Here is a 19,422-nt window from a genome sequence, read left to right as displayed (position 1 = left end):
TTGGACTCTTAAGTGGCGGTGGCTAGAGGAAAGGCACTGAGTTTGAGCCATCTCTTAGACCTTGATTGAACTTTCCCAGTTTCTTTCCTCCATATAATAATGCTTTTACTCAATGTCAGGAAAACGGGGTCGGGGGTCGGGGGTGATTCTTACTGACAAATTAGAGGCAAGATTTAGGGCGTTCATTTTGGTTGGGCATTTCAACAGATCATAGTCCTGGACTTTAAGCAGCCTTCTTGGCTTCTGAGGAAATGCCTCAGCGACAGCCAAAGTCCTCAGACACAGCACAGAAACTATGTCACATGTATGTCCAGGTGAGTGCAAAAAATGCAGGCACATAAGCGTTCACACTCTCATTCTTCAGACTTTTGTTGGGGACGTAAGTGTATGCCTCATCATAGGGAAGACATTTTTTCCATCGAGTGCACTTTGTGGCACATTACTGGCCTAAAGAATAGAGGCTCCATCAAGAGATGAGCTGTCTCCCTTCTGGGAATGGCTTCTTCCCCAAACTGGCTGGGGCCAATATCTGTAAAGCTCATTAGCTCTGAATCCTTTCCCATTCATCCTCATATATGTCTTTACTTGCAAACCATTCATTACAGCCCATTCTAGATTGTTTAATTAGTTTCCATGGAAGAACTCCTTCAGGACAGCTTAGCATACATCTTTAAAAGCCCTTGATCTAAAATAACAAGGTAGTTATTTTGAAAGTAACTAATATAACCCTAAGTGGCTTACATTCCCCCACTGCCCACCATGCCTCACTTCCTTTTCTACCACCCCACACACTTCCAAGAAAAAAAATTGTTGATAACAGTAATGAGTCTATTAGTCAGGGAGTCTTCCCGTTACATGGGGTGCTGTGCTGGGCCTGCCACTTGTCATAGGGTCTTTATTCTCACAGGCAAGCTGGAAGAGAAGTCTCATTTCCCCCTATTGGTGGAGAAGCTGTTGTAAGAGATAAGTCTGAGCTTGCTGTAGTATGCAGAATTAATAAAGTACTTTGGGGGTCTAATGTCACCTGCGGACCTCACTAGGGATGTTGAAAATTAGGAGGCTTAGTCGCAGCTTGCTGGCACTACCCTGGTTTCACTTTTTACCCCTGTTTTCTCCCTTTCTCTCTCTCTTTTTGCATTTTGTTTTTGTATTGTCTTGTCTGCCTCCTTCATCTTTCTATGCATGGTGGCTGACCTCCACTGTCAACATCTGTGTTTCCTTGCTTGACTGCTTTCTCTGGCAATGGAGTCTCCCTCTTTCCTGTGTTACCAGCCATTCAGTGCCTACATTTTGACTGTGGCAATCACTATGGAAACACGTTGGCTCCCTTGTGATCACCCATCCAAGTTCACGAAGTGTCCTTGAGGAGATAATGCCAGTTATAATGACCTACAATAGTCAGTGGTTTAAGGACACACCTTAAATATGCTGCCTTATGTTTGATTTCCTTTTTCCTTTCCTGACCTTCTTGGCATCCCCCACATAAGCCATTTGCTTTCATAGCTTGGCCTGTAGTTCATTTGTAGGGGGACCCCTAAGCAGGGCTGTGGCAGCCTGGAGATGCTGCCCTGGGCTTCTCACAAGCTTCAAGTCTGGCTGGTTGCATTTGCTCTTCACCTGCTCTGCACAGCAGGTGGGGAATCACTGATGCCTCCTCTCTGCTTTGCCCTTGGTCTATCCTTACTGAAGAGCTTTCTTGTTCATGCACATGGGCACACATGCTGCTATCCCCTGGGGAGGAAAAGTTTCACTTGTGCAACAAGCCTCCTGCAGCCAAAAGTCACTCTGAATGTGGCCCAAGACAAAGTCACAAACTTACTTAAATCATTATGATTCTTTTTGTGGCTGTTTTTTTTTTTTTAACTTGTTTGCATGGTTTTCGAGCATGAAGTATGTTGACTCGATATAGAGATTAGGATGTCTGTTTGCTTTGTCCAAATTTTAGTTAGTGTGTTCCAAAGTCAAAGATAAGACAGCATCAGGTTTGTAGAGTTTTTCATGTATGTATGGGTATGTGGTGGGAGGTGTGCAAGTACAGTCCATGAGCATATGTGTGCACATTTGTTGGATGGATGGCAGTCAAGATCAGCCTTAGTTGTTGTTCCTCATGTGTTGTGTTCTCCAACATTTTTTTTGCGGGGTGACAAGATCTCTCTTTGGAACCTTGCTACTTTAGGCCATGCTGGCTGGGCAGCGAGCCCTGGGGAGTCACCTGTCTCTGCCTCCTCTGCCTCCCCAGCACTGGGGTTACAATCCAATGCCACTACATCCAGAATTTTACATGGATGTTAACATCAAACTCAGGTCCTCATGTTTGCAGGATAAGCACTTTCCTGGCTGAGCTATGCCCCTAACCTCTGAATCCCACCACTAGAAGCTTTTCTAGAATGTGCTGACTGCTTTCAAACAAGCAGCCCAGAATACTAGCATTTGCTTAAGGCCAAAGGAATCGATCTTTGAGGAAAATCTGTTCCTCATGTCAGGGCATTTGGCTTCCTTTGGCTTAAAGAAATAAATCTCCCCTGTTCTTCAGTGAATCTTCCTTCCTTCTTTGGATTGTGTCCTAGGATTTTAATCCTTTCCTGAATAAGGAGGTGATCAAGATATCCAGGGAGGCATCAGATGTTTTCCTGATGGAAAATGACAGAACTGGAGCTTGGGTGGAAGGCTTGGAGGCAGTGGGGAATAGGTGTGGGTGAGCTGCAGAGGCCAGGGTTTTGGAATCTGAAGCCCAGCCTTGGCCTGGATCCCTGCCACACATGGGGACCCAGTTGACCTGCCCTGCTGATCTGTCTCCTCCATGATCATGGCACAGCAATCAGCAGGGATGTGGCAGTAGATCATACAGCCCATCTTTTGGAGGCCCCACCTTTCACCATTCCAGCATGGTGGAGACAGTTTCTACACTCCACTTAATGATGCATCAAACAAGGTGAAAAATTACATTTCAAATGAATCCATTTGCTTTTCGAGTCCCCTGTCCTCTACTTTTTGAAAGTATGTTTTTTTCTGCAATGACAATTCTCTATTTTGTCCTCAAGCACACCTATCTATCTTGCCACTGTATACATCAGTGACAAGGTCTATATTCCTTTATGTATTTCTCATCTACCATTTTATTTGTTTTTCATACTTCAGTGTGTCTGAAGGCATGGGGGGGTTCAATTACCATTTTTCTTTCATTCCACCCCATTTTTCCTATGTAGTCATTGCTCTTTCCTGCATTAGTATTTCTAAGCTTTCTCCTCACATTTTCTCTTCTGGTATATGGTGTTGGCACTTCTGTCTTGAGGGTTTTCTAATAGCGATTTCTTTCTTTTTTAAAAAATCCATCCTCATCCCTCTTGTGGCCGTGGACCACAGCCGTCAGTTATAACCTTAACAGTGGCCTCCACTCAGGAAAGTTGTCAAGTTGATAAATATTGATATCTACCCTACCATTTTGCCACCACTTTTCTGCTAATGCATTTGGTTGGCATCAATCAGCTTCTTTGGCTTCTGTGAGTGCCTGGTGTGGGAACTGGTCCCGATCTGTCACTTATAAATAATCTGTTCCACATTTCATCAAGAGTATAGAAAAAGAAAAACTATGGAGGAGAAGTAGAGGGCATAGAACCAGAGTGGTCTAGTGAGAAGAGATATGGGGAGGCCCAGGAAGAAGAGATTGGGCAGAAGAAGTTTACCACAATCTGGCTAAGAGACGGGTCCCTCCCAGGAATGCCTTTGGTGCTAGGGACATCAGTAGTAGCAATGCCCTGTATCCTGTCTTGGATTTTAATCTGCTTATCTCACCCAATAAGGCTCCCCAGGGATGAAGATCTACATTGATCCCTTCACATATGAGGACCCCAATGAAGCTGTCCGGGAGTTTGCCAAGGAGATTGATGTATCTTTTGTGAAAATTGAAGAGGTCATCGGAGCAGGTATGGCTCTTCCCTCCCCTCGTCTCTGTCTTCTTGTTGTCCAAACATCGTCTTCATAACATTCTAGATGTCTGTCATTCTCTTCAGAAGATGAATCTGGACCACTAGAACATGCAAGAACTTTGCTCAGAATCTTTGAATACCTTGGTCACAGTGGCTAAGATGGTTTGGGAAAGCACAGAAGTCAGCTCTAGTTTTCAAGGATTCAGGAGTAGCTCTGGAAACAGACTAGGGAACCCAGATGAAGAGAGAGATATGGTGTGCTTAGCCACAGGGATAGAAATAAATCATTTAAAAAGCTGATCTAGTATCCCACTCGCTGAAAATGGCATCTCAATGACTTTGGGGCAAGATTTCTCTCCCAGTTTGAGTTCTCCTTTTCCTATGCTTATACACTTGCATCCAGACCAGGCAACAGAAAAGAATCCCAGCCTAGACTAGAACTAACTGCTGAGGTGCTCCAGAGAAATCACACCAAAAGACCCATCTAGAGAACTCATTTTTTTTTAACAGATTGTACAGCCAATTTTTCTATAGACCCATCCAATTAATGTAGGGTAGGTAAGATGCCTTAATGTGAGATAAAAACATTCCTGACATAATTTCCTTGTAAGCAATCTCTTTACTTGTTTGATTTGGGTCCCCTTCCTGACTTTATTTCCTTCTAGGGCATTCTTTGTCTTTGTTTCTTTGGTTCTTATTAGCCATTGCTTGCACTGTCCTCTTCATTGCTCCTGGCACTGAAGTGCTTGATTCCTGTTACTGGAAAGCCATGAAATGACACCTCCCAATAACATTTTAACTCAACAAAGCATGTTTAAGTGACATCCTTCAGACAGCCACTTCATATGTTGTCTTTAGAGGAAATGCCATAACCCTTTCACTCACTCCTTCTCTCAATGTACTCAAGAGTCAAAAAACAAACAAAAAACAAACAGACAACAATAAAAACAACAACAACAACAAAACCACTCATGGAATTTGGAGTCACATTGGGAATCATACCCCAGTGGACGCCATCTCCATCTCCTTAAGCGCTGCATCCTTGTGCCTCCTGGGACCTCACTGTGGAAAAACCTGGAACTTTCCCTGCACTGCTCACCATCACCCACCACCAACCCTTCAGGAATTCCAGCTGGCCAACTAGACTCTTATCCACCAGAGTCTCTACATATTTCTCATTGACTGTCATTAAATATTTTACTGAACCATGACTTTTACTTCTGTGTCAAGAATTTTCCCTTCCTCTTTAGACACTGACATATTTAAGGATCATGCATTGGAAGGTTGGGTACCAGATAAATTGGATTGCTCTCACAGACTCTGATTTCTCCAGGAAACTTAAGAGTGTTGAGGAGGCGGGCCTGCTGTCTTGCTCTCTGTTTGCCCGTGTTATTAATTGTTGTTATGGCTTGCAGTAATGGTGCTAGTGATTTTAATGTTGTTATTTATGTCATGTGCTTAGAGTGATGTGTTCTGGACTGCATTTCATCCCAGACAGCACACATCAACACCCCTCCTGCCTTTGTCAGGGGACGAGTAAAGAGCCTTCTCGTTTATGATCCTGCCAGGGAGCTACAATTTGGGGTGAGCTCACCAAATGCCGGATGCCCATAAAGGGACAATTGATGGTCCCACTCTATCCTTCATCTTCCATTGTGTGTAGCATTTGCCAGTGCTGCTGTGTTTGTGCATTCTGCTTAGAGGAGATTCAGCATTTTGGTGTGGCTTGCATGGTATTGAGAGAGATGCATTTAACAAATTACATGATGCTCAGCAGCATGGCATTAAGAATTAGGTCTGGTCCCTGCTGACCAGACTGGACCAAGGTCCATCTCCTTGTGATTTAGAGCCATCCCACGGCTGATCCCTGTGGGGATTCACTCACTGTTCACAACAGGATGCAATTTTAACACAAGACACTCTACAAACACATTCCCTTCCCCCACATCCTGCCTCACTGAGACTGGCTCCCCTTTTTTTGCTGACAGAGTTTGGTAGCCAAACAAAAAGCAAAAAGTAATAATTACACAATATAATCGACAATGTCTCTCTTAGTCACCCAGAAGAATTGGTGCAGGAAGAGAAAACTGGTTTGTAATATGGGAAAAAAAATATCAAAAACAAAAGCAAAAGCCACAAAGGAAAAATCAATAGTCAACCAATCTTGCCTTCTCTGTCCCTTCTCCCCTCCCTCCTTTCCTCCTTTTCTCCTTCCCTTCTGGCTTTCTTCCCTCCTCCCTTTTCTTGTCTCCTGCCATCAAAAAGCTTTCAATGGACATTTTCTATACACTGAAGTGGATTTCCTAAGAATAAATGGCTCCTCTGCTCTAAAGGCATACAGACTTAGTCGGAAATAAGGGAGTGGTCACAGTCAGCTCTTTCAGACCACAACAGTGCAGGCACAGAAAAGCGACCCCCCACCCCGCCCCTTGTAGGGGATGTGCTTAATTCCATGGGCTAGGGGTCCTGGAGGATCAGGAGGGCTCCTGTTTTTCTTGCTCTCCTTCTTGTGAGCAGATACTTGACAAGAAGCACTTAAGATTAGAAGGGCTTATTTTGGCTTACAGTTTAAAATGGGATACAGTACATCATGGGGGGGATAGCATCAGGTAGTACCTGAAGCACCTGGTAAGTGCAAAAAGCAGCTGGGAAGCAAACTTCACAGCCTGCCCCTAGAGATCCACTCCTCCAGCAAGGTTACACCTCTTAAAGGTGCCACAACCTTCCCCATCCCTTTAAAACTGTATTTGCTTTATTTTGCATGTGAGTATTTTGCAGGAATGTATGGGTACCATGGACATGCTTAGTGCCCACAGAAGCCAGAAGAGGGCATCAGATGCCCTGGAAATGGAGTTATGGGTGAATATGAACCACCATGTGGGTGCTGGGACTCGCACCTGGGTCCTCTGTAAGAGCAACAAGTGCTTTTAACCAGTAAGCCATCTCTGCAGCCCCTCATCCCCTACCTCTTAATGCTGCAGGCCTGCCAGGACCAAGTAGATGGAATAAAAACAGAGGAGACAAAGCTGCTGGAAAGCATTCTTTGTGAGTTAGTTTGGAGAATCAGGCTGGCCTAGAGATGAAACAACTGTAGTACAGACTTTCCTGAGCAGGTTGGACAATAGGATGGTGTTCAGAAAGTGGACCATGGGAACTGCTGTAGGTCTGATGGGAAGGAGATGGTGGGAAAGAGTGGGTAAGCCTTCTGAAGCCCGGAGACCGTCACCTGACTGAATAGATGAGAGAAGGGGTTCTGAGAGAGCTGATTCTGGGATAAGGGGAGTGGGGTGGGAGATGGCATTGGTGCAACAAGATACCCAAGCTGGAGTAGTACAGCAAATGGATTTACTATGAGGTTTAGCGATTGAAGTTATGGGGCATTTGGCATGGAGGCTGGGCCCAGAAATGAGGACCACCAGGTTAAGTAGTGGTTAAGAGTGAGGCTGCCTGGCACCTAGGCTGTGGGAGTGCTGGTTATGCATGTGAGTGAAAGTCAAGGAGTAGAATCTGGAAACCATGAGGCAGGCAAATTGCATTTACTTCAAAAGTTGTTTAGGACGTTGAACGAAAGAATGAAAACTAACCATTATAGAGCCTGATGTGACACCACTCAAGAAGGTTAATATGTCATTAATATGTTGTAAATTGTTTTAAGTCCACCTTTCCTCATGGGGATCACAGTTAATTTTGTCATAACTTTACCATAATTCAGAGACAGAAAGGTTGCTAATAATTTAATGTATTGAATTAGGGACAGTTTTACTGAATAAGTTTATGTCCTCTTCCTTCTTCAATATACCTCCTTCAGTTTTACCTGTGACATTAAATATGTAATCACATGAACACAATCTCTTATCTAAAGTTTCCAATTATTGAACACTTATGCCATTTCCACTGTTTACAATATACATACATTTTCCCATGTACGTACATACACATGTGCTTTCATTAATCTGGGACCTGACACAGTGTGTGCAACTTTGCTGTTACCTCAGTGTTTGTCTGATGTGCTGATGGCAGTGGGCACTTGGAGGAAAACATGTGACAGGGGTAAAGATTTTGAAAGCTAAGCAGAGTTTGAGGGAATGAAAAGAGAGACCAGAGAGATGGGATACGGCCAGGGAATGTTTGGTGCTCTGAAGGTGGCCCACTGAAGTGAGGGGCAGCCAGTCCATTCCCTCCCCCATGTGGACAGTGGGATCAACTGAAATCTCTGTAGAGGAGGCAACACACCACTCTGGTCTTGATGCAGACTTTTAGCTCATGCTTACCATGGGTGCGACTAATAGGAGTCACCTCATTGGTGACTTTCAGCTCTTTGGTTAATTTTGATCAGTTGGACTTACCTAGAGAATCAGTCAGGGCTGCCATATATGTTCTTACAGAATGAAAAGCACTCCTGTGTTCAGTTTGCAACCCGTGCAACTAGGCAGTAGCCTGAGCATATGGCTGTTAAGTGCATGAAATTGTAGGTAGGGATATCATTAGAGGTGTTGTCCAGGGAATGGCATGCTGACTGTATTTAGTGAATAAATGCCCATCTCTAGTAGCTATGCCTATAGTCCTACCGCCATGGACGATTGTGTACAAGAAGGCTGCTTGCAGGGGAGGGCTGGGTAAGGGAAGGGGTGCTGTATACAGGTGGATGTGCGCTCACTATGTGGGGCTGTTATCTTTGAATGAATTTCTGCAGAGAAAGGTTCCTTGCTAACCTGACACTCTTGGCATCATTTAGAGTAAAGATGGGCAACACTGAGGGTAGCAGGAAGGAATCTAGAAGAGGAGCTCAAGGGGATGTCTCCAGGAACTATACAGTGTGGGATACATTCTCAGTCTGTGCCGTGTGCCTGGCTCTACCCTGGATACTTCACAAGTGCTGTGCATTTAATCCTTGTAATAGCCTGTGAGTCAGAGTTGATGTTTACATGTGTACGGGTTTTCTAGACTGGTGAGGAAATCAACATGCAGAGGATGGCTTGCTGCAGGCTGTGCTGCCCTTGAGTTAATGATGCAGCTACGATTGAAACCCAGATGCAGCTGATCCAGAGCTGGTAAATGAAACCCCTGCACTCGATGCCACTTTCGTTGCTGTGGAAAAGAGCAGCTAAATACACAGTCGTTGCCTCTGATGGCAAACTCTGCCTGGCAGTTGGAGTACCCAGACCCTTTTGCTGGGAATTACAGTACTGCCTTCCAATATATTATCCCATATAGTCCTACAGTCCTGTGGTCCCTGGAAAAAGCATATCCTTCATAGAACACACTCCACACTCACCTTGTCTCTGTTCTCATTCTAAGCATGTCCTAAGAAGGTCAATAAGGCCCCAAACATGTTTTTAATTTTTACTTACATATGCTTAATTATGAAAATAAGACCATTACATATGCATATGTAATCTAACAACCACAAAGAATTATGGAAATAGAGAAGTTCATTTTGCCCTCACCATCTCTTTACTTTCTGTAAACACTGTGACCATGAAGCCAGTCCATCTCATGCACTTACTATATCAGCCTGGGTAATGGGCATCAGAGGAACTCTGTCAAAAGGATGAAAATGACTATGCTCAATTAGTAATGTCTGTCCTCTGTGCCTGGCCAGGAGACGGTGAGATGCAGGCCATAGTCCTTATCACTCTTGTGGTTAGCCATAACCTACTTATCTTGCACAGGCTACTGTGTTGAAACTTGCTTGAAACCATTCTTTCAAACCCAGCTTAAATTTATTCTTTAAAAGTTCCATATCGAGGGTATGCCTGAATTAGTAACTAGAATATCTGCTTTCCATTTTCCCCCCAAGGCAGTTTGAGACTTCAAAATGCTGCTAAAAAATGGGGGTGCAATTATGGGTGTAGATTTCTGCTGCATACAGCCAATAGCTGCTGCGTGAAGTACCTGCTGGCAGGTTGGATGTTTCATTTCCAAAAATTGAAAATTCTTCCCTTCTGATTTTATATATAATAGTTGAGGTATTTAATGGTACCGAAACACTGTTTCTCTCTTCCTCATTTTGTCAGGGAAGGGAGGAAAGAGGCATTGGCAAGGCTGCAGCTTGTAAGGAATAGTTTCCACAGCTGTCAGGGAGGACTGTCAGAGGATCCAGCTAGAAGGCATTCACTGACAGTCTTGAGGAAAGTGCTTCTCGGAGGAGGAGCATCAGGCATCAGAATCACTTGGAAATGAGCTAACATCCAGATTCCAGGGTCCCGCCCACCACGCCTTTGATCCAGTAGATCTGGTGGGACTCTGGGAATCTGTATTTCCTAACAAGTTCCAGATACAGATGCTAGACAAGACACACTAAGAGCCACTGAGTGCCCTTGGCCTCCATTCTTGGAGGATGCTGGAACTGAGCCCTGAGCAAATAGATGGAAGGCGATGGGAGAGGACACAGGTCAGTTGCAGAGATTAGGCTGGCTGTACCTACTGTAGGTAAGAATCTTCATCAAATAGCCAACTGCTAACACTCTCTAGCTGAACCAGTTCCCATTCGCACCTTGGCGTGTTGAAATATTTTATTAAGAAATGAAAAAAGTATGTTCCTTATGTGGGGCACATACAACAGGGAGTATCTCAAGATTCCAGATCTTCACACAACAAGGCATCATCAAGTTCTATTCTAATTGCAGGAAATTATCAGAAAGCAGAAATAAGGATGAGTGCAATTTGTTGCTTGGTTTTCTCACTCGCTTGTTTATTTTTGTGAATGGGTCTCACTGCGCAGTCCAGTCTGTTCGCAAACTGTGTTCCCCCGTCTTCTGCATACCATGACACCCAGGCAAGGGAAGTTTCTGAAGTTAATACCTGAACTTAAGTTAGTATAGAAGTTAAAGCATACACATGAATAGCATGTCCTGGGGTTTTCTTGTCATTAATAATGCCAGTATGGCCATGGGCTCCCACCGACCTGTGAGGCTATAGAAAGGCTAAATGGCCAGAGACCCTAGATTTGACCGTACTAGGCTTGTATGGAGATATCCTCCGTGCCACGGTTCCTGACAAAAGGGCTTTCCACAGCCATGAGAAACCTGTTGTGGATCAGGCACCTGTAAGTCTTGCAAGGCTACGGAGACCTGTATCTCATTCCCTTTGTTACTCATGATGTCTCCCAAACCCCCCTCTTCTCATTCCTGTTTCTTTGGTTTTCACTCACCACCCACATGAATCTTTAACTGTTTGACATTTAGAGACCCTTCTCTTGACTCCCAGGTAGGAAGGGAAGGTAGCCTTCTGTTTCTTATTATTATGTAGTGATGAGAATATTGAGTCCCGGAGATGTAAGGGTCAAGCCAAGGCCCATTGACCAGCTTGCAGGCTAGAGTAGACATGAAGCTCCCTCCCCTGCCTGCCCCATTGCACTGAGGGGCCACTAGTTATGGGGATCTCTGAGGAAGGCCTTGATACTGAGTGACTTACTTTGGAGTTGGTGCTTTGAAGCCTCCTGGCTTAGAAACTGTTAGGGTTTCTCTAATTTTCCAGAATCTTCTCTCTCTCTCTCTCTCTCTCTCTCTCTCTCTCTCTCTCTCTCTCTCTCTCATCTCCCTCTCTCTGTTTCTCTACCCTCTCTCTCTTTGGTGTTTTTGAGACAGGATTTCTCTATGTAACAATCCTGGCTGTTCTGAACTCGATTTGTAAACCAGGCTGGCCTTGAACTCACTGAGATCTGCCTGCTTTTGCCTTCCAAGCACTGGGATTAAAGGTGTGCACCACCACCACCCGGCTCAGAATCTCCTCTCTTTATGCCACTGCAGAATAGATTTCTGAGCACTGAAGTTTCCAGTGACTACACCCTCCTCACCCCACCCAAGGAGAACCTCACCCCACCCAAGGAGAACACACTTTTATTTTCTTACTTTCAAAGAATGAGATGAGACCCCATCTAAAGTTCCATTCTTAGAATCACCAACTTGAAGACAAGTTAGCCATAAAGATCAAACAGTGAAGTAGCATTTGTCAGTCATCTTCAATGTCCTAAGGGGAAAAAACTTCTCAACAGCATGATTTCCTGTTTTGTTTTCTTCTCTCCTCTTTTTCTTCCTCTCCACTCATATCAATAAAGCCTACACTGTGCTCCTCTTCCTGGCCATGTGCTGTGTGAGGCAGCCAGCATGTAAACTCAATGGAGTCAAAATAAGTCCTAGACTTGGGGGCTTTGGGCAGTCTGCTAATCTGTTTGAAGGAGGCTGAGGGTTTTAAAACATAGTTCTCAGCCTTGGCCACTCCTCAGGAGCACCTGGGCAGCGTGGGATGTGCAGTGCAGAGGACAGTGCAGTTATGTAGGGACTCGTGTTCAGAAAGGTGTCCACTTCAGATTTATGCATTTCTGCCCCTATCTTGAAATCCTTCATAATTTTTGAGCAGAGTCCTATAATTTTATCTTATGCCAGGTACTGGAATTATATAGCCAACCCTGTAGGCAGCTTTTAAATATATAAATTCCCTGATGAACCCAAGTCTTTGAACTCTAATTGCAGGGACAGCTAACATAGAATGACTGGGATGTGTCATTGGTTGGTATGTGTATGGTTGGGGGCACATCAGGTTTAACTAGTGCATTTTCCCAAACCACACACAGACTGATAAATGTTCTGATTCTGCCTAACTCCCAGTCAAGAGTGTTGGATGAATGGCATCCACTTATGGAATTATTCTGAGATGGATGATAGCACATGCCTGTAATACTATCATGCAAGAGGTCAAGGCTGGAGGATTGCTGCCAGTTTATAGATGATCTGGAATACAGACCATGTCTCAGAAAGGAAGACAGTGAGGGGAGAGAGGAAGGAAGGAAGACAAGGAAGAAACTCTGCTTCCATCCTCTTGCCTGGAGACAGACTTGCTAGGGTAGTCACAGCATAGGACAGAAGTGCTTGAAACTGTAAGCTAGGCAGGATGTAACTGAACTGTAACTTTTTTATCCAGTGGCAAATGGTAAGAAATGAAGTGGGTGTGGCCAGAGTCCTGACTTGACTTTCAGCTGTCTGGTTTGGGAACAGGCTTCTGGTGTCTCCTTGCTAATTTGCTTTTTACTAAATGAACATTTTATTTGCAGGAATGTCATGGTGATTGGACAGAATGAAGTATGCCATAGCAGCTGGCCAATAGATAGATATTTGTGGGCTATCTCCACCCAGTAGAAATAGTAATAGGCCACTCTCCCTAAACTCTCAGGTATATCTTTCTCCTAAAGGAAACTAGAACTCATTATGGCAACAAAAAGAAATATAATATTATTCAATTAGCTTATTCATAGTTACTAAACATTAGGTTATCAGAAGGATGAATTCTACTATATATGCATGTTATATATGTATGCAAATATATGTAGACACATACACATATACACATATAGAAACACATATATGTGACAGGTCCCTGTTTAGTATTTGACTTAAATTTTTTGCATTTTAACTACTCAAATTATGCTTATTATAGCAAGTCAACATAAAATTAACTAAACGAAGTTTACTAATCTCTACTCCCATGTCCTATCTCCATCCTGTTCAGATAACCATTTTTTAAAGTAATTTGATGTTAAAAATACATTTGATGTATACTTTTCATAATTATCCTTTTATATATTGGCATGCTTCCCACATGGCACACACCACAAATGATGTTCTGTAGCTTGCTTTCCTTCTCCCCTTCACTTAATATAATGTGAACATCTTTCAAGTCAATGTACATCACTCATCTTTGACTTTCAATGTTTGTAGGCATTCCCTGAGATGGGTATAGTGTTTTCCAACCATTCCTTGACATAGGCGTCCAGTATTCATCTACTGCTATGCAGGCGTTCTTATGTGTGGGTAGATGTGGGTGGGCACACATGTGCATGTGTTGGTATGTATGCATGTACCTGTGTGTATGTTCACCTATGTGTGTGGATGTGGAGATCAGAGGTTGATGCTAGGTATCATTCTTGGTTGCCGTCCCTTACATTTTGCAGCAGGGCCTCTGTGATCCTGGACCTCACCAGTTCAACAAGTCTAGTTTGTAGTTGGCTTCTATCTGCCCTGCCCATCAGTTCTCAAAGCTGCTTATGAAATAACACTCTGAGGCTTAATATTAAATATAATTGTTTGACCATTGGCTCAGACACATTACTGGCTAGCTCTCTCTTATAAATTAACCCATTTCTGTTAATCTGTGGATTGCCACCAGGCTGTGGCTTACTGGTAATGCTGTGGCATGTTATTCTTTCGGTGGCAACATGGCTACTCCCTGACTGTGCCTACTTTTTCTCTGTATGTTTATTTGGATTTTCTGCCTAGCTATATTCTCCATGGCCATTGGCCAAGTTGGCTTTATTTATCGACCAATAAAAGCAGCACATATTCACAGCATCCAGAAGGACCTCTCACATGACTGGTTGGCCAGTGAGCTCTAGGGAATCCTCCTGTCACCAATTCCTCAGCATTCCAACAGGCATGTGCCACCATGGCAGGCTTTTTTTTTTTTTTAATCTAAGTGCTGGTCATCTGAGCTCAGATCCTTCTCTTGAGCCACAGATACTTTCCCAACTGAGCTGTCCTGTTGGCCACTGTAAGCATTCCTTTACAGACAATGTAAAACACTAATACCTAGGCTTCTTCTAGATGAAGCAGTGATAAAAATCCCAATAGTTTATGGTCGGAATGTGGGCAAGGCCAAGGCCAAACAAATAGCAATACATACAACACACTGACTTTTATTGACATGCCAGTCACGAATCAGGTACTTCAGCGGGTGTGCAAGCTCTAAATGTGAGAGAGTTTCAGTTAGACCTCAAGCAATTCACCAAAGCAGCGTATGATTCAATGTCAAAGCCAAATGCTACAAATGATAGTTATCTGAGTATTAGGTCTGGGAGGAAATCCTCCTAATAGTACTTAAGCCAGCTTCTCCTCCAGCCCCACATTTTTGTCATGTTCCATAGAATTCAGGGCCGTTTTGCATAAAAGTCCTTTTGCATAGCTTTCCTCAGTGTTTCCTGTCACAGAAAGCAAAAGGAGCTCCAGACTAAAGCCCAGAAACATGTTAACATGTCTTTTCCGTGTGGCCACTAGTTTATCCGATTGCTCCCAGTTTGCTCTATCATTTTCTTCAAGAAGCTCAAAGTAAAAAAGAAAGTTTGCCCAACAGAAGCCCCCATTTCTCCTGACAGACCTTTGACATGCATTTCAGTGAAGCCCTTGCAAGGAGACACTTAACTGTTTTCCAGGAAAGAAGTAGAAGTCACAAAACCAAGTAAAATCACCAAATAACTTTTGAAAGCACATTAAGCAGGATTCAACAGACTTTTTTTTTTTTTAGACGGCTATGAAGTGGTGTCATCAAAATTGTTTTTCCTCTAGCCATTTTACTGCAAAAAAAAAAAAAAGTTGAAATCCTATGGTGCTCTCCTGAAGGTGTTCAGCCTGTGCCTACTTGGAGAAATAGCTTACTGTTCAGCTCCCAGACTTCAAGCTGCTGCACTCCCTTGGTCTGCCCCGCTTTCCTGAGGACACCTAGCTCCTCCAGGTGGCCCCAGCCAGTGGCTGAGCCTGGTGGGGATATTAGGGGTGGCTATTTTGGGCACAGGAACTCATTATTGCCTGTTTTGCTGGCTGAGACTGTCAGGTCTGCTTGGGACCTTTTTTGTTATGCTCTGGGGCTGTCCGTGCCCAATCCTGCTTCCTTTCCTTTCATCTTTCACAGATCATCCCGCTCATTTCCGAACTTTTCAGGGCCTGCTTTCCAGAGGACACAATAGCCACCCATGTGTTCAGTGTGTTTAATGTAGTACCCACACAGCCTCTATCCCCCCAACATTTTGTGCACCTGGCTCTGCTAAAAAGGAACCTCGATCCTGCCAAAGCAAAAGTGACCATTTTTCTTCAATTATTCAGCTGGGACACACACACACACACACACACACACACACACACACACACACACACACTATTAAGTGTGGGACAAAACCCAAACCTTGATATGTTGTAAAATTCTACTCAAAGCATTTCTAAGAACTGATGTGTAAGGGATGTACTTTGGTATTCCTTCCGTGTTTCCTATGAACTGATTACAGCCTAGACATCACTGTTGCATAGAAAGAATCCAATCTCCATGTCTTCACTCTAATCACAATCCTACCTTGAGCACCATTGTTCTTGATAAGATGCCTCCCCTTGTGGTTCCACAGATTGAGAAGGATGAGGATCCTAATTGCATGCTTGCTGTTTCAGGGGAGTTTGGTGAGGTGTACAAGGGCCGTTTGAAACTGCCAGGCAAGAGGGAAATCTATGTGGCCATCAAGACCCTGAAGGCTGGGTACTCAGAGAAACAGCGTCGGGATTTTCTGAGCGAGGCAAGCATCATGGGCCAGTTTGACCATCCCAACATCATTCGCCTGGAGGGTGTTGTCACCAAGAGTCGACCTGTCATGATCATTACGGAGTTCATGGAGAATGGTGCTTTGGATTCTTTTCTCAGGGTAAGAGCCACTGTGGAACCTGTGTGGTGTTAATACTGTCTCATGCAGAGCAAAGGTCCTGGGGAGAAGTGTCCTGTGAGGATGATCTACCTTCAGGACTAGCTGGTCACGTGTGGGCAGGTTTTAACCTTGGCAAGTTAGCAGAGATGTGTCGTTGAAAGGTAAGAATGACCTTGTACTGGGTAACCAATAGGGGTCTCACACCTGGGAGAGGCTAATGCTCCCTCTCTGAGCAGCAGTCATTAGTTGTCTATAGTTCTTGGTGTAGGGGTGGCACACTCCTACCATGAGATTTTCTCTCCTCCTCATTAGCATGTCCCTATATTATTGTTGTTTGGGTCTTGTTTCATGCAGTCATATTTCTAAAGGGCAGACTTGCTGGTATTCTGGTTCACACGATCTCTCTGTCCATAAGTTCTTCCATGATGTTCCCTGAGCCATAGAAGCAGGAGCTAGAATTAGAAAAGGGAATGGGGGGGGGGAGTGAACTGATTATATTCCAATTAAAGTGTATTTTAAAATATATTTTTCAAAAAGAGAGAGAAGAACAAAGCAGAGTCTGAGGTCTTCTCAGAGGGAGGTTGATTAGGGGAAGGGCCTCAATAAATGTTTATAGGTTGAGTAAGATGGTAGAAGTAAAGAATGGTCACTGATCTCTTTATGGATTACTGAGACTGAAGAGACTCTGGGTGGCTTCTTGGCCAAGTGTGGCTCATGCAGATGCCAATGGCTGCTGTTGCCTTTCCCAGCATAGCCAACCTCCCAGCCAGCTCTATTCAGTTGACTGGTCAGAAAGAAAACAAGTTGCCATCTACTTGAAAAATCCCTCAGCCTCCTGCCATCCAAAGAGGCATCTGAACGGGTGCCACAGGCACCCAGAAATCTTTCCTGGCATGTATACAGAACTGTGGGACTCCAGTCCATCCTGCAGCAGAAGTGGAGGTACCTGGATGCATTCCGGTTGAGAGATCTATGAAGGATCTGTGTCAGTACGTGTGCTTTTCCAGGGGCGACCATTTATGATCAGAGATCTTGTGGAGACAGTGAAATGAACATGAATAGAAAAGCAAGAATTTTCTGCACCAGCCTCAAGACCCTCTCCAGAGTCATGTGTGTCCTTGGTGTCACTTGATTCTACTTTAGAGAAAATCACCACCACATGGTTGAAAGACTCAGTGTCCCTCCCAAGGTCACTCATAGGACAGAAAAGAGTCTTTCTCGGGAGCCTATGAGAATGAAAGCAGACCTTCTTACTCCCCCCAGACAGAGAATTTTCCACCTGGGGCCCAGGACACAATGACTTGTTGGGTACTGGGGATTTTCATGATAATGAAGCCATGGGAGGAAACCTAGGGGCAAAGGAGAGGAGCACAGATAAACAGAGGTGAGGGCACAACCAGGAAGGGGTGGCAAGAGCAGGCAGTGCCAAGAGCATCAGGGAAATGAAGCGTTTCTGACTGTTCGCACCTCGTGGAGGCAGGTAATCTATAAATCTAATTTCAGCCTCACTACTGAACCCTGGAGCATGGCAACATTAATTGATGTATCTGCTACTTGATAAAATTGAAAAAATAGGTCATCAGTTCAGTTCTACAGGGTCCATCTTCTGGGAAGGAGGATAATTTTAGGACCACCATTCAAAGAAGGGAGAAAAATGTTTAGTCCTTAAATCGTATAGCTGTTTCCTTTCCCCCAGCCCTGGACTTAGTAGGTTTGAGAGGGCTCCCATGCTGGCTTTGGGTCAGAGCCTCAGAGATCCACACCTCATCCTTACCCATTCTCCATCACTGTCTTTGCAGAACTTGGAATTCCATCTTCTAGAAGGATTAGGAACACCCAAGAGGTGGCTCCCATTGCTAATTGTTTTAAATAGAAGAGTTCCTTCTTGGTACCCATATCTAATGGCACCCACCTGGTGGCCCTTCCCTAATCTTCAGAATCATTCCCGAAGCTCAGATCCACGTCAGATTAAAAGCTCCTTATGGTCACTGTTGGTTCATTCATAGATGGTCATATCTGTAAGACTCTTGGTATTCACCAAGTGGTATCAAATGGGATATTTTTCCTTAGGAAAGCTCATTCATGGACTGAAGCCAGAAGGAAGCAACTAGGGAGAGAATATCAGATTGGAAGCCATGAAACTGAGGCCCCTGCCTTGGCTTTTGCTATGAGTCACCCTATGGCCTGGAGAGAGTCCGTTAACTCAATTTTCCAATCTATAAACTAAAGGCATTGAGCTGGATGAGCTGGAAAGTTCTCTTTTAGTTAAAAAAAGAATCTATGATTCATTCTCTTCAAACAAATCAAATAAGGGTTTCATTTCCTGAAGTGGATTTGTCAATGAAAGTGGAAATACCTAAATCCTCCCTGTCTGATATGAGGACCGCCAAGTGGCTCCATGCATTTGCAGGAAAGCAATTTCAGTAGAAAGCACTTCAGTCTGAGAAGAAAGTTTAAACCACTCCACCCAGGCCTGCATCTCCTCACTGAATCATGTTTGTTCCCATGGGCTCAGCATGGAGCCCCTTGCTTTCCAAAGTCACCCAGAAACCAGGTGGTGGTTGTTCTGCTTCGATTATTTCCTATGCTGGTGTCCTTACCTCCGCAATTACAAAGCCTGGGGCCAACCATGCTATGTAATTTAAGGGATAATACTTGTCTCTCAAAACAATTTCCCAGCGTCTACAAGATGGCTCCGTGGGTAAAGGAGCTTGCCACCAGCTTAACCACCAGAGTTCAAGCCCCACAGTGGAGAGAACCAAGTTGTCCTTTGACCTCTACACAGGCACCGTTCCAATAAATCAAGCAAAAAGCCATTGAACACATCAGGGGAAACACAGTATGTTTATATTCTTAGGTTTCACCAAGATAGTAAATTCAATGGTCAGGACCATTTCTGTAGAGACATGTTTACCCCACAGTGCCTAAGGAAAACATGTTGCCTATTGCAGACTCAGCATATACCAGGGGATGAGGCACAGGACAGGAGCTCAAAGACCAGATAACAGCAGCATCAGTAGTCGTAGGTAGCTTTTCTCCCCA

The 19,422-nt window shown here is 44.1% G+C and overlaps 1 protein-coding gene across 1 annotated transcript in view; it reads left to right on the top strand.

The window, feature by feature from the left end:
* Ephb1 (EPH receptor B1) overlaps nucleotides 1-19,422 on the top strand; it is a 298,236-nt gene that overhangs the window by 230,527 nt on the left and 48,287 nt on the right. The window contains exons 10-11 of the mRNA XM_035444232.1: nucleotides 3,801-3,923; nucleotides 16,133-16,380. Of these exons, the coding sequence (XP_035300123.1) occupies nucleotides 3,801-3,923; nucleotides 16,133-16,380 (371 nt within the window). The remainder of the gene's footprint in view (nucleotides 1-3,800; nucleotides 3,924-16,132; nucleotides 16,381-19,422) is intronic.

Source organism: Cricetulus griseus, chromosome 4 (genome assembly GCF_003668045.3).
Source record: "Cricetulus griseus strain 17A/GY chromosome 4, alternate assembly CriGri-PICRH-1.0, whole genome shotgun sequence".
In the NCBI taxonomy this organism is placed as follows: Eukaryota; Metazoa; Chordata; class Mammalia; order Rodentia; family Cricetidae; genus Cricetulus; species Cricetulus griseus.
This window is presented reverse-complemented; position numbering and strand designations above follow the sequence as displayed.